Here is a 13,311-nt window from a genome sequence, read left to right on the forward strand (position 1 = left end):
TTTTTTTTTTTTTTTTTTTTTTTTTTTTTTTTTTTTTTTGCTTTTTGCTTTTTTTACAGTGCTATGGGTAGAACCCAGGGCTTCACATGTGCTAGGCAAGCACTCAGTTATACCTCTGGCCCTATAGTTTGCCTTTTAAACATACTAAGCTAATTATATAGCATCCCCTACCCTAGGCTTGAAGCCCTTTCAATGGCTTCCGGTTGCACCAGGGCTACTGTAAGTTTCTGCAGTGTTTGTCCCTGTGTCCCCAACCAACCCCTTGCTCTCTCCAATCCAGCTGCCTCAGCCTTCTCTCAGTCATACCCTCTCCTAAGACTTGAACGAGTTCCCCCATCTTGGACTAGTTGTCTACTCACCTTTCAGGTCTCAACTCAAGTATTACCCCCTCAGGAACCCTTTCCCTCACCCAGATGCAAATCCTCCATCACACATATGTAAAGCACCGCCATCTTTGGAGAACCTACTGCACTTGCAATTTTGCTTCTGTGTGATTTTTAAAAAATACTTTCTATTTCCCTAATAGAAGGGGAAGTCTGAGCCTTCCAGAGCACAGGAACCATTCCTGCTTGTGCTTACTGTTGCTTAGCTCAGTGCTTAGTACATGGTAGTCACTGAATAAATATTTGAATGAATTGATAAAGAAATGAATATGTGAAAACACTTTGAAGAACAGGATGGACTCAATAGATGTTAAATTCCTTTCTTTCAGCATCTAGCAAAGATTTTCTTTTAGTTTGTTTTAGAGGACAGTTTGATCAGCAAATAATTAAAACTTAAAGTTAGCTTTAGTAAGTCACAAACCAATAACTTAGAACAACATAGTATGTAACTATTTACAGAGCTTGGAAGTAATCACAAATGCCTAAACAAGTTTTGCCCCTGAAGAGATTTCTACATTAGGAAAACCTTAATTTTCTAGACAGACAATTGAAAAGATTGATATTTTCTAAAAACACTCTGAAATCAATTTATTGTCTTATAAGTGTTTATATTCATACCAGGCAAATCCCCAAACCAAAACCCTAATGAAACTACTGGAAATCAATCCAAAGTCCACATAGAAAGGATAGTTACTAGAGTCCTAGGACAGAGGGAGGACTGACTCTGGGAATCCAACAAATCAGGTCCAGCTACTTGCCCCAAAAACCAAACAGAGAAGGTAATAAGGAAAAACATGAAAAGAACTTTCATCCACGTAGCTACATCCAGAAGACAAGGGGACCCCTGCCTTAGAGGGCTCTCAATGACTTTGAGATTTTATAAAAAGGGGAATGAGGGGAAGGGTTGGGGAATTTGCATAACTGGAGGCTTTTCACAGATGCCATAGCAGATGACCTGGACAAAGTGTAGTCTGCTTTATCATTATCTCAAGATTGGTCAGGTGGGCCTTGTCAGCATAAGAAAGTTACTGTCTAGGGGGTAGTTTCTACTTATCACAAGATGTTTGTCAGACCTTGTTCCTGGAATCCAAAGTGAGTCAGAGCAAAGGAGAAAGATGCAAAATGAAAGTTGAGATATTGAGTTTTTAAACCTGCTTTTAGCCACCCACCAGACATTTACAGGCAAAAATGAAGAGGCATTGGCACATACCTGTAATCCCAGTAACTCAGGAGGCTGAGGCAGGAGGTTCACAAGTTCAAGGCCAGCCTCAGCAACTTTGTGATCCCCTCATCAACTTAGCAAGACCCTGCCTCAAAATAAAAAGTAAAAAGGGCTGGGGATGTAACTCAATTATAAAATGACCCTGGGTTCAATCCCCAGTACTGAAAAAAAAAATTAAAATAATGTGAAGAGTCCAAGTCTCTGTTACATTACCATATTATAATTATTAAGTGATTCATATACATTGTCCTAGTTTATTTGAAGATTTTTATTTCTAAGTTGTCATCACCACCTAATTTGTGAGTCTCCAAATCTGGGTGCTGCAGAGGAAAAGCTGGACTTGGAATCAGAAAGCTGGGTCTAAATTTAGTTGACAAATTTATTTTGAAGAATAAATTGTGATAATATTTTTTAAAATTCTCTTATCTGCTGAACTTATATTTCATATTGCATCTGAAGCTAGGTGTTTTACATGTACATGTAAGCCAACTAATTCTTTTTAATATTTATTTTTTAGTTATAGGTGGACAAAATACCTTTATTTTATTTTTACGTGGTGCTGAAGATTGAACCCAGTATCTCACACATGCTAGGTGAGCGCTCTACCTCTGAGCCACAACCCCAGCCCCTCAACTAATTTTTAATAAATGACTTTGAGCGCCAGGCTTGGTGGCACACACCCATAATACCAGTGGCTCTGGAGGCTGAGATAGGAGAATCACAAGCTCAAAGCCAGCCTCAGCAACTTATCGAAACCCTAAGCAACTTAGACTCTGTCTCAAAGTAAATTAAAAAGGGCTGGAGATGTTGCTCAGTGGTTAAGCACCCCTGGGTTCAATCCCTGGTTAATAATAATAATAATAATACATATTTCAAAGTCTTCCTTTTTAAAATTTTTTTTTTCTCCATATCAAGGATTGAACCCAGGAGCGCTTAACCACTGAACCACATCCCCAGCCCTTTTCATATTTTATTTTGACAGGGTCTCACTAAGTTGCTTAAGGCCTTGCTAAATTGCTGAGGCTGGCTTTGAAACTTCAACCCTCCTGACTCAGCCTCCAGAGCCCCTGGGATTATAGGCATGTGCCACAGTGCCCAGCATGAAATATATATAATTATTCCCACTTTACAGATGAGGAAAGTGAAGCCCTTGGATGTTGAAAAATTGTTCCAAGCACCATTTGATGAAGAGATTATCTTTTCTCCAATGCATGTTTTCGGTGCCTTTGTCTAATATAAGATAATTGTAATTTTGTGGGTTAGTCTTTGTGTGCTCTATTCTGTACCGTTGTTCTACCAGTCTGTTTTGGTGCCAATACCATGCTGCCTTTGTTACTATTGCTCTGTAGTATAGTTTAAGGTCTGGTATAGTGATGCCATCTGTTCCAATCTTCCTGCTAAGGATTGCTTTATTCTGGGTCTCTCATTTTCCAGATGAATTTCATGACTGCTTTTTCTATTTCTATGAGGAATGTCATTGGGATTTTGATCAGAATTACATTAAATCTGTATAGTGCTTTTGGTAGTATGGTAATTTTGATAATATTAATTCTGCCTATCCAAGAGCAAGGTAGATCTTTCCATCTTCTAAGGTCTTTTTTGATTTCTTTCTTTAGGGTTCTGTAATTTTCATTGTAAGATCTTTCACCTTTTTCGTTAAGTCGATTCCCAAGTATTTTATTGTTTTTGAGGCTATTGTAAATGGGGTAGTTTTCCTCGTTTCCCTTTCTGAGGATTTTTCACTGATATACAGAAATGCATTTGATTTATGGGTGTTGGTTTTATATCCTACTACTTTGCTGAATTCACTTACTAGTTCTAGAAGTTTTCTGGTGGAACTTTTACATCATCTACAGGGACACAGCCACATCAATGTTTATAGCAGCACAATTCACAATAGCTGAACTGTGGAACCAACCTGGATGCCCTTCAATAGCTGAATGGATTAAAAAAAATGTGGCATATATACACAATGGAATATTACTCAGCAATAGAAGAGAATAAAATCATGGCATTTGCAGGTAAATGGATGAAGTTAGAGAAGATAACGCTAAGTGAAGTTAGCCACCACCCCCCCAAAAAAAACAAATGCTGAATGTTTTCTCTGCTATAAGGAGACTGATTCATAATGGGGTAGGGAGGGGGGAGCATGGGAGGAATAGACAAACTCTAGACAGGGCAGAGTGGTGGGAGGGGAGGGGTGGGAGTGGGGTTAGAAATGATGGTGGAATACGATGGACATTATTATCCAAAGTACATGTATGAAGAAACAAATTGGTGTGAATACACTTTGTATACAATCAGAGATATGAAAAATTGTGTCTTATATGTGTAATAAGAATTGTAATGCATTCCACTGTCATATAAATTTAAAATTTTTTTTTAAATGTAAGGTGTTGTTTTAGTCAGCTTTCTTGCTGCTGTGACTAAAAGATCTGACCAGAACAATTGTAGAGGAGAAAAAGTTTATTTGAGGGCTCCTGGTTTCAGAGTCTTAGTCCATAGAAGGCTGGTTCCATTCCTTGGGGCTTAAGGTGAGGCAGAACATCATGGCAGAAGAGTGTGGCGTAGGAAAGCAGCTCACATGATGGTCAAGAAGCAGAGAAAGACCCTGGTAGACCCAGCCTGATTTTCTCTTAAAATTGGGAGCCATCTTACCCCAAAGCCATGAAACTATAATTTCGGTTTTACTATAAATTACTGCAAATTCTGAACTAGCTTAGAATGCCTGCCCGTGCCTTGAACTTACCCATGCCTGGCTCTCTGACCAGATAGCAGCCCTCTCTGAAACTTTAGTGACGCCTCACAAATCTTGGCCTTTCCTGGCCAGATAACAACTCTCTCTGAGGCTCTAATGACCTTCATAAATTCTGATGTCAGGGCCAGCAAAAATGTAAACTAGCCTTCATGTTATGCTCGTCAGAGTTTTGTTATCTGTAACCCCCCTTTGTGTAACTTTCTGGGCTATAAAGCTGGGCAGCAAGAAAGCTGCAGTGCTGTCTTGTTCCTGCAGTTTTTGGTGGGAGAGGCAGCCCAGCCGGTCAAAATAATAAGCTTGCTTTAATTTGATTTTAATTGGAGTCAGTGGTCTTTTCTTTGCGTCCTGGTCTAACAACCCCACTCTCCAGATACAAAATATTTACCCTAAAGCCACACTCCCAATGAACCATTTCCTCCAGCCATACCCCACCTGCCTCTAGTTACCACTCAGTTAATCCCATCAGGGATTAATTCACTGATTAGGTTAAGGCTATAACCCAATCCCAATTTCTCCAAATTTTCTTGCATTGTCTCACACGTTGTCTTATTATAAAATATCTTTGAAATTACAATTCTCTACTAATATTCCCATATATTCTTCCCTCCTATCTGCCTATATAAACTTCTTACCCAGCATAGTGGATCAAACCAACTAACCTAGCAGAGTCAAGAGCCAGAAACTTCTGATCTCAGCCAATGAATCATCATGTGAGCATGTTACTTCTCTTTGCTTCCTCATTTATGTTTTCTCAGTTACGAAATCAGTAACTTGCATGTGGATTACACTGACCCACATCTCAGAATGTCATGAGTGAATACTGAAAACTTAGAAAACTTTCAATGATCCACTTTTCAAATCACCCAAATATTCCAAAGAAATTGGTAAGATTTGTGCCCCATGACAACAAGAGGCAGGGATGTTGAGTGGAATGTAGGATCAATGTCATGACAAAGGTAGAAAAAAGAATCTAGTCTGCTTTTCCAACTCCACATCTGCTGTCATAGAATTGTACCCCCTGAACAGCTTGGTGATTATATATGAATTTTTTCATATGTACACTGTCATTGTAGGATATGAACCTGATTCAGATTGCAAAATTAGCTATGCATAACTTTAAAGTTGCTTAAGAAATAGGTTGATGTAAATCTGATATACACTATAAAACAATCCTTTTTTTTTATTATTGCTAAGGGTTTTCTCAGCAGATATTTATTGGATGCTTACAAAGTGCCAAGCAGGGTGCCATGCAGGGGCTGTGGCTAGCACAGTAGACAAGACAAACCTTAACTTTGCCTTCAAGGAGTTTATAACCCAGTAGATGAGGTCAATGCTGAGCAAAATCACAGTACTAACAAATTGGTAGGTTCTCAAAAGCTCAGTATGCTATGAGAAAGTATTACAGGGGGACTCCAGCTTGCCTGAAGACTCAGGGAAAGCTTCCTTGAGGAAATTACATTTCAGCAGATAGGCGGCTGTCATCCAGGGTGTGTAACTACATTCACATCTCAGCTCTGACACTTGGACAAGTTGCTGTCTCAGAGCTTGAGGCCTCATGTGTAAAATGAGAAAAAAATGTGCTTTTAGCAAGGTTGTGAGAATGAGAGGTAACACAGGTAAAGCACCTCTCCCACAATCAGGCATATAGTAAGCCCTAAGTGCTTGTTGCTTGCTATAATTATATATCAACATAAACATCAAAGGAAAACTAAAGAAAGTTTGGATAAAATTGAAAGATATATGCATAGAGGGGAAATTTGGCATAGTCTCCAAATCCAAGGGGTAGTCAGTACATCACAATTATATGGGGGCTTCTTTCCTCCGTTTCAGATCTCTGAGCCAATAATAATAATAAGTAATTATAATTATACTACTAATAATAAATAATCATAATTACTATTATTATTATTAGTAGTATTTAGTGGATCTCTAAGACTTCACTAAATACTATTTACCTAAGTTGATAAAGAATTGTTGAGAGTTGATCTCTTTCTGGGTACAGTTTAGCCAAAGCAAACTTGGTCAGGTTTTTCAAGCAAAAAGTAAGATACCTGAGAAATAGCTTCCTGGCCCGAGAACACAGGGTTAATCCTATTTGGTAAGCTCAAGTGACAAGCCAGTGTTTAAACCAAATGGGAGGGAAAATGACGAATGCTCAACTGAAGGTTCGTTCAGAAGAAGTAGCGCCATCTGGATGGGACCTGGAAGAGGGAAACGACCCTGTTTCCCCCACAGGGCGCAGAATATTGTCCCTAAGGGCGCTCAGCTCCAGATGCTCAGCACTCCTTCCCGGGCGCTCCCTCCTAGCCATGTAGGCGCTTGGATCCTAGCCATCTGCGCACCCTTCAGGATAAGTGTGGGTGATTTCGTAAGTGGACGTGACCGCCACCGAGGGGAGAGCCTGCAAGGAAATGGGAGTGACCGGGGATGGCAGGGCGGAGAGAAGAGGGAGCAGTGGGAGGGATGCAGGGGAGGAGTGGGAGGGATGTAGGGCGCAGTGGGAGGGGTGAGGGCGTCAGACGGTGGAGAAAAGAAGAAAAGGGTGCGGTGGCCAGGCGGGAGGAAGTGCGCGAGCTGTCGACTCTCGCTGCGCAGCCGCTTGCGGGTGGAGCACCCAGGTGAGCCTGAGATGCTGCTGCGCTCCGAGCAGGGGCTGCTCCTGCTGCTCCTGGGGCCGCTCGGTCCTCTCTCCCAGGGCGCCCTGGCGGGACCCTGGCAGGCCAAGGACATCGTGGAGCTGGACTTCTCCACTGAGCGGCCACTGCACCTGGTGAGTCCCGCGTTCCTGTCCTTCACCATCGACGCCAACCTGGCCACCGACCCGCGGTTCCTCACCTTCCTGGGGTAAGCGCCAGCCTCCTGGTCCTGTCCCCTCTCCTGGCCTCCCGACACACCCGCCAGTCGGGCCAGCCACTCTCTTCTGCGGTGAAACAACTTTACATTTGGTCTTGAGAACACCCTCCCCCACGACACACACACACACCCTCTCCAGCCGGTTGCAGACAGCTTTCGCATTTTTACTTCATTCATTCAGCACGTGTTGGCTGAACGCCAACCAAGCACAAGTATTATGGAAATTTTTTGGAAAAGAAACTACCCACCTGCCTTAGCACCCCGCTAGCTGGAAGGGCCAGAGACAAGTGCCCCTGGAGGGCTGTTTGAATTTTTTGTGCAGTATACAAAAAATAAATAAATAAATAAATAATAAGCTCGTGGATCAGGTTTTGTGGTCCTTTAAAAGCTGTTAGGAAGATTTTGTTTTTAAAAAATAAATTTAAAAAAATCAGACGGAAAAGACCTCAAAGGAGAAGAATATGTGTTACTTATTTCTTTTAAAAATTTAAATGTTAGATAAGTGAGTCCTCGGAGACTACTGCAGCGACTCAGAGCCCTAATAAAAAGATGTCTCTCCAAAATGAAACTGCAAAATGTGGTGCTGCTTTAACAGTTTTAAATGGTTTGTTTGTTTATTTCCTCCTCACCTGTGGAAATGCACCTGTTGCAGGTTTATTGCTTTTGCCTCAGTCTGATCACAAGATGAACAGCTACAAGGACAGTCCTAGGTCATCTAGGCCATAGGAGCTTCCAGAGATGACCACATCTTGACCAGTCCATCATCTCACCATGGTCAAAGGCCTAGACTTGCCCTTCCTGAACCCACACTGTTAGGCCATTGCTAATTTCACAGGTGGTCTAGTTAGTGGTTAAAAGATTGACAGGCAGAACACCTTGTCTGGACTCCCAACTGTGTAAAACAAGGAGACTCGGTTTTTATGGGCAGCTTGGCCACTCCAAGTCTTTGCTTCTTTATCTGTAGAATAGATTTTCTAGAGCCTGCCTCATAGAATTATTATGAAAATTTGATAATATGATAAGTAATTGGCACAATGTTTGACTTGGAGTATTTAAGTTCCTTGTTTCTTCCTGGGAAATAGTGTTCGCTTAGCCATTCAGCAGTTTTCTGTGTCTCTTTTCCCCTTTGTGGGGAGGAGGGGCCCCGCTTTTTGCCCTTCCCCTTAAGGATAGAAAGTTGACACCTGGCTGCAGCTGGATGGAGGATGGGAAGAATACTCTGGAGAAATGCTGAACGCAGGCCTCTGGATCTGAGGACCCCAAGCCTGACGGGGGGGATGGGGGAGCTCACTGAAAACATGATGAAGTAGGTGTCCATTTACTTAAATGTGAGGACTGAAGTCCTCTTCTGCCACAGCTAGCAGATACCACGCTCCCTCTCCAGGAATGGGCAGGTGGGGATCCCCTTTGGAGAAACAGGTCCAAAAAAAAAAAAAACTTATGGTATAACTTTTAGGATCCAGGGTCAAACACTCTGCAGTAAAGTTCACCTCAGTGAACTAGCATTTCCACCCCGAACACAGAACTTCCAAGTTACAATTTAGTAAGAGTGATACCTTTACTCTTCTTAACACATCTCTTAGCTTCCCATAACACTCTTTCTTCCCTCTTACCCCAATCCCTTTTTGTTGGAGACTAGAGGATAATGAAAATCCAAGAAACAACCTGGTTTGGTGTTTTTATGTTTTGTTTTACATTTTGATTTTGGGTTGTGTTTGTGTGCATTTATAAAACAATTCCTCTCCATACAAGCTTCTTTCCAGGTTACTCATCTGCTTGCACTGTTCTCAGTTGATTAGTAGAGGTAGGAGCGCCTTCTCCTGAGCTCAGTCTTCGCTGCTAAATCTCCCCAGGGTGGTTAGCATAGGGCCTGGGGTGGAGGACAGTCATCTCAGAAGGTGACACTAAACTTATTGTCTGTTTACAGTTGTAGAGAAGGTTGAGCTGGTTGTTATTTTATCCCAATTCCTTAAAAGTAAAGATGCATGGGCAAGACTGGCAAGAGTTGAACAGCTGAAAACTAAGTAAGGAAGGAGGACAGTACAAGAGCTGACCCCTCCTGAGCGCTGATCAGTTTCCCAGGCCCTGTTCTAGGCCCTTCCTAATCTGAATTCATTTAGTCTTTCCTGCAGCACTATAAGATGAGTATGATTATCATTCCCATTTTAAGAGTGAAGAATTTCTGATTCGGGGAGATTAAATAATTTGGCCATGATCAGCCAGATAGCAAATGAAAGCAGAGTTTGAAAGTAGACTTTGATCACAGAGACAACAGTACACAAAAAGAAAGCAAAGCAATTTTTATTTTTTAAAGGAAATGGGACAGAACATGTTAGAAAAAGATTGTCCAGAAACAAATTGAGAGACGGAAAAGAAGCACTGACACAAAGATGCTGGGGAATCAGGACCGAAAAACCTCTAAGGTCCTGGAAAGCAGAACTAAGTAAATTTCATCAGATGTAGCAGTTCTGGCTTCTCACAATGGCAAACAGGTTCATCTGTGTTCTGATACATAAAACCAAAAAGCTAATGATAGAAACAATTTAGAATTGAAAAATAGAAGTTGTAATTTCTCCTCCTAGAGGCAATTAATCAACAAACCAGAATATTTCCTCAGCCTGACTTGGCGCAGAACTCCAAAAAGGACCTGGCCTTAGAAATAGTATGTGGAATAGAAATCTCATGTGAGCTTCGTGTTGCAAGGCATTTATGGAATTTTAAATTTTCTAGTAGTTATATTTTAAAAAGTAAGAAGAGGTCTGGGATGTAGCTGCGATGTAAAACACTTGCCTCGAATATGAAATGCCTTGGGTTTGATTCCCCAGTTCCAAAAAAAAAAAAAAAAAGGAAAAGACAAAAATAAATGAAGTAAAAAGAAACAGGTGAAATTAATTTTAATAATTATGTTATTGATTTGATTATTTTTAACATCATAACTGTAATTGATATAAAATTATTAATGAGGTATTTGACATTTCTTTTCTCAAACCACATCTCCAAAATCTACATTTTATATGCTTACAGCACTTCTCAATTTAGACTGCTAACATATGTAAAGTGGCTACTGTATTAGAGAGTGCTTACATTTGAGTCAAGACACATGCAGAAGCATAATTCCCTCATGCAAGATAAAACAATGCATAGCTGAGTACTGTGCTTCATAAGAAATCATAAGTATTACAAAGCAAAAGTGCTGTTGAATAGGAATAATATTAACATTGCAGGTGTGCTTGCTTGTCATAGTAATCTGATCTTTTTCTTCAGCAAAGTTCATCTTTTTTGTTTTTTGCCAGTTTAATAAATATTCATTAATAATAACTTTCAACAATTAGATTTCTGCCGGGCATGGTTATCCACACCTGTAATTCCAGTGGCTCTAGAGGCTGAGACAGGAGGATTCTGAGTTCAAAGCCACCCTCAGCACCTTAGCAAGGCACTAAGCAACTCAGTGAGACCCTGTTTCTAAACAAAATATAAAAAAAGGGCTGGGGATGTGGCTCAGTGGTTAAGCACTCCCAGATTTAATCGCTGCTATCAAAAAAATAAAATAAAAACAATTAGATTCCCACATCATTAACAAAGTTGCTTTTTCATATTTGGAAAAATACTTATCACCGTGAAATGCACGTTTTTATAACTGATGTATAAAGAGCACAGATCCTCCATGTGCCAGTTGCTGGTGGAAATGACTATGGAAAGAGAGACAGAGCTAAGAACAATGACAGTTCTGATCCCTGAGAAGCGCTGTCCCCCTGAGTGAGCTCTTAGTGTTCCCCTCCCTCCTGAACCTTTCCACTGTGTTCCTTTGCACAGTGACCCCTTTCTGTCCTCAGAATATTCCCTCCACCCCCTTGCCCAACTAAAAACATGGCACTTCCCTGAAGACATTCTCTTCCCCTGTAACCCTTTAGAATTCAGGTTTCACATTCTCCCACACTCCAGTCCTTTTCCTGTTCCCCCACACAGCTTCTAGGTAACAGCCCACTCGTTTGAACGCAGACTGCTGTAGTTCAAATTCCTTTTGACTTACTCCCTTGGACAAGTTAACTTCATTTCCTTTTGTTCAGGTTCTATATCTACAAAATAAGGATAATAATGACACCCACCTCATTGGGTTATTTTGAGACTAAGTGAAAAAAAAAATCTATGCAACATGCTTAAAACACTCAGCTTGGACTAAGCTGACACATATTAGAGATGATTGTCATGACACCAGTGTGAGGTTCTAGTTCTCATGCAATGCTCCTTGTCATAACACTCTGCTCCCCTCTTATTTCTCCTTATTGATTAAAGACTGGCACTGATCTCCCAGCTTCCTCTCTAACATCAAGTCCCGTCATCATCCTGGATGCCTTTAAATCCATCTGAATACACTTCTCCCTTGATTTCTTCACCCTACACATTATTTGATACTCTTCATTCAGTGTGGTAAGCAGCTTGCACCAGCTCACAAAATGAGTTCATTTCTTCTCAACTCTGCATTCAGTGACATCATACTGCTGTCTTGAAATGGTGGGGATTTTTACATCACTGTAGCATAAATGTCATGGTGGAAATTGCAAACAGTGAAAATCAGGGCACTTTCCTGAGAGCTGGCCTGGCAGCACACACTAATTCACAGCACTTCATCTAGTGAATTCCATGAGCACACCTCAGTGCTCTTCATCACTAGTGATCTTCCAACATCCAGAAACTTCAATTCAGATTTCTCAGCTCCATATCCTCTCAGCCCCTTTATTCTATGGTAAGAGTAAGGAAGTACCTCCACTGAACAATTTCCTCCTCTCTCTACTTCTTCCATATTTGATTTGGGCTTCTTTTTTTAAATATTTATTTTTTTTAGTTGTAGTTGGACACAATACCTTTATTTTATTTATTTATTTTTATGTGGTGCTGAGGATCGAACCCAGGGTCTTGCACATGTAAGGCAAGCATTCTACTGCTGAACCACAACCCCAGCCCATGATTTGGGCTTCTTTTTTACTTTTTTTTTTTTTTTTTTTTTGTGTGTGTGTGTGTGTGTATACCAGGGACGGAACCCAGGGCCTTAATCACTGAATCACATCCCCAGCCCTTTTTGTTGTTGTTTGTTTTTTATTTGAGGCAGGTTCTCACTAAGTTGCTTAGGGCCTCACTAAGTAACTGGCTCCTGCTTCAGCCTCCCCAGTCTCTGGGATTACAGGCATGCACCACAGCACCTGGCATAGTCCTTCTTGATTTATCACCCAAACTCCTCTTGTGATAGTAATCTCAAATCCTGAGCCATTGTTCTTCCTGATAAAACTCTCAAATCTGACTTGTTCCAACTATATTTTCTCTCTTTGGAATCTACAGTGTGGCCCCTAAATCTGGAAATGGAAAAATATTGCTTAATGTTTGGTGCATATTAATAAACCATCTCTGCTCTTTGTGTCAAAGATATACAACTTATATTTGCACAAAAGCTAAAATAAAAACAACTGCAGACTCTTGGGTTTTCCCCCTAACAAACTGCTCTGGAAACGAAATAGCTCCAGCTGTTTTTATATATTCTTTCATTATTTCCATATCATTGTAGTAGGAGCTATTTTTCCCTTTCCTTTTTTCTACATATGATTGAAATACTGTACCTTTGATCAATTTTGTTTTTATGGAAAAGTTCTGCAGCTGTATTAAATATGTTTTTGTCAGAAGGCATCAATATTGTATTCTCAAAACATGGAAATATTCCAGTGCAAAGGAGACTTAATACCAAAACTTTGAAACGTGATTTCCTTTATGTAGCAACAGCCAAAGCATTGGGTTTTAATTTCATTTTGTTCAGAATATAATCTTTGTTTGGTCTCCTTCCTCTTTCATCAGACTAGCCTCCCTTGTTCTTTCACTTACCACATATTTATTAAGTAGCAGCTGTGTGCCAGACATTTGTCTAAATACTGGGGAGAGTCTGATAAACCAGACAAACAAGGTCCCCTGCTGTCAGGGAGCTTGCATCAGAAGTGAGGCTGGGCTAGATAGGAAACCAAGGAAATACATGAGGCTGATTTGAGAGAGTGGTGAATGCTGTGAAGGAAATAAGGCAGGGTGATGTGGCGAAGAGCTCCACAAGGTGATAT

The 13,311-nt window shown here is 40.7% G+C and overlaps 1 protein-coding gene and 1 long non-coding RNA gene across 2 annotated transcripts in view; one reads left to right on the top strand and one right to left on the bottom strand.

Moving 5' to 3' along the window:
- Positions 1-490, bottom strand: part of LOC125611059 — a 5,309-nt gene extending 4,819 nt beyond the window's left edge. Inside the window, exon 1 of the long non-coding RNA XR_007341166.1 lies at positions 360-490. This is a non-coding gene — a long non-coding RNA (uncharacterized LOC125611059). The remainder of the gene's footprint in view (positions 1-359) is intronic.
- A 6,380-nt stretch (positions 491-6,870) lies between these two features.
- Positions 6,871-13,311, top strand: part of Hpse (heparanase) — a 35,542-nt gene continuing 29,101 nt past the window's right edge. Inside the window, exon 1 of the mRNA XM_015499216.2 lies at positions 6,871-7,207. Within this exon, the coding sequence (XP_015354702.1) occupies positions 6,993-7,207 (215 nt within the window). The 5' untranslated portion in view covers positions 6,871-6,992. The remainder of the gene's footprint in view (positions 7,208-13,311) is intronic.

The sequence above is a fragment of the Marmota marmota genome, unplaced genomic scaffold (genome assembly GCF_001458135.2).
Source record: "Marmota marmota marmota unplaced genomic scaffold, marMar, whole genome shotgun sequence".
Classification (NCBI taxonomy): domain Eukaryota; kingdom Metazoa; phylum Chordata; class Mammalia; order Rodentia; family Sciuridae; genus Marmota; species Marmota marmota.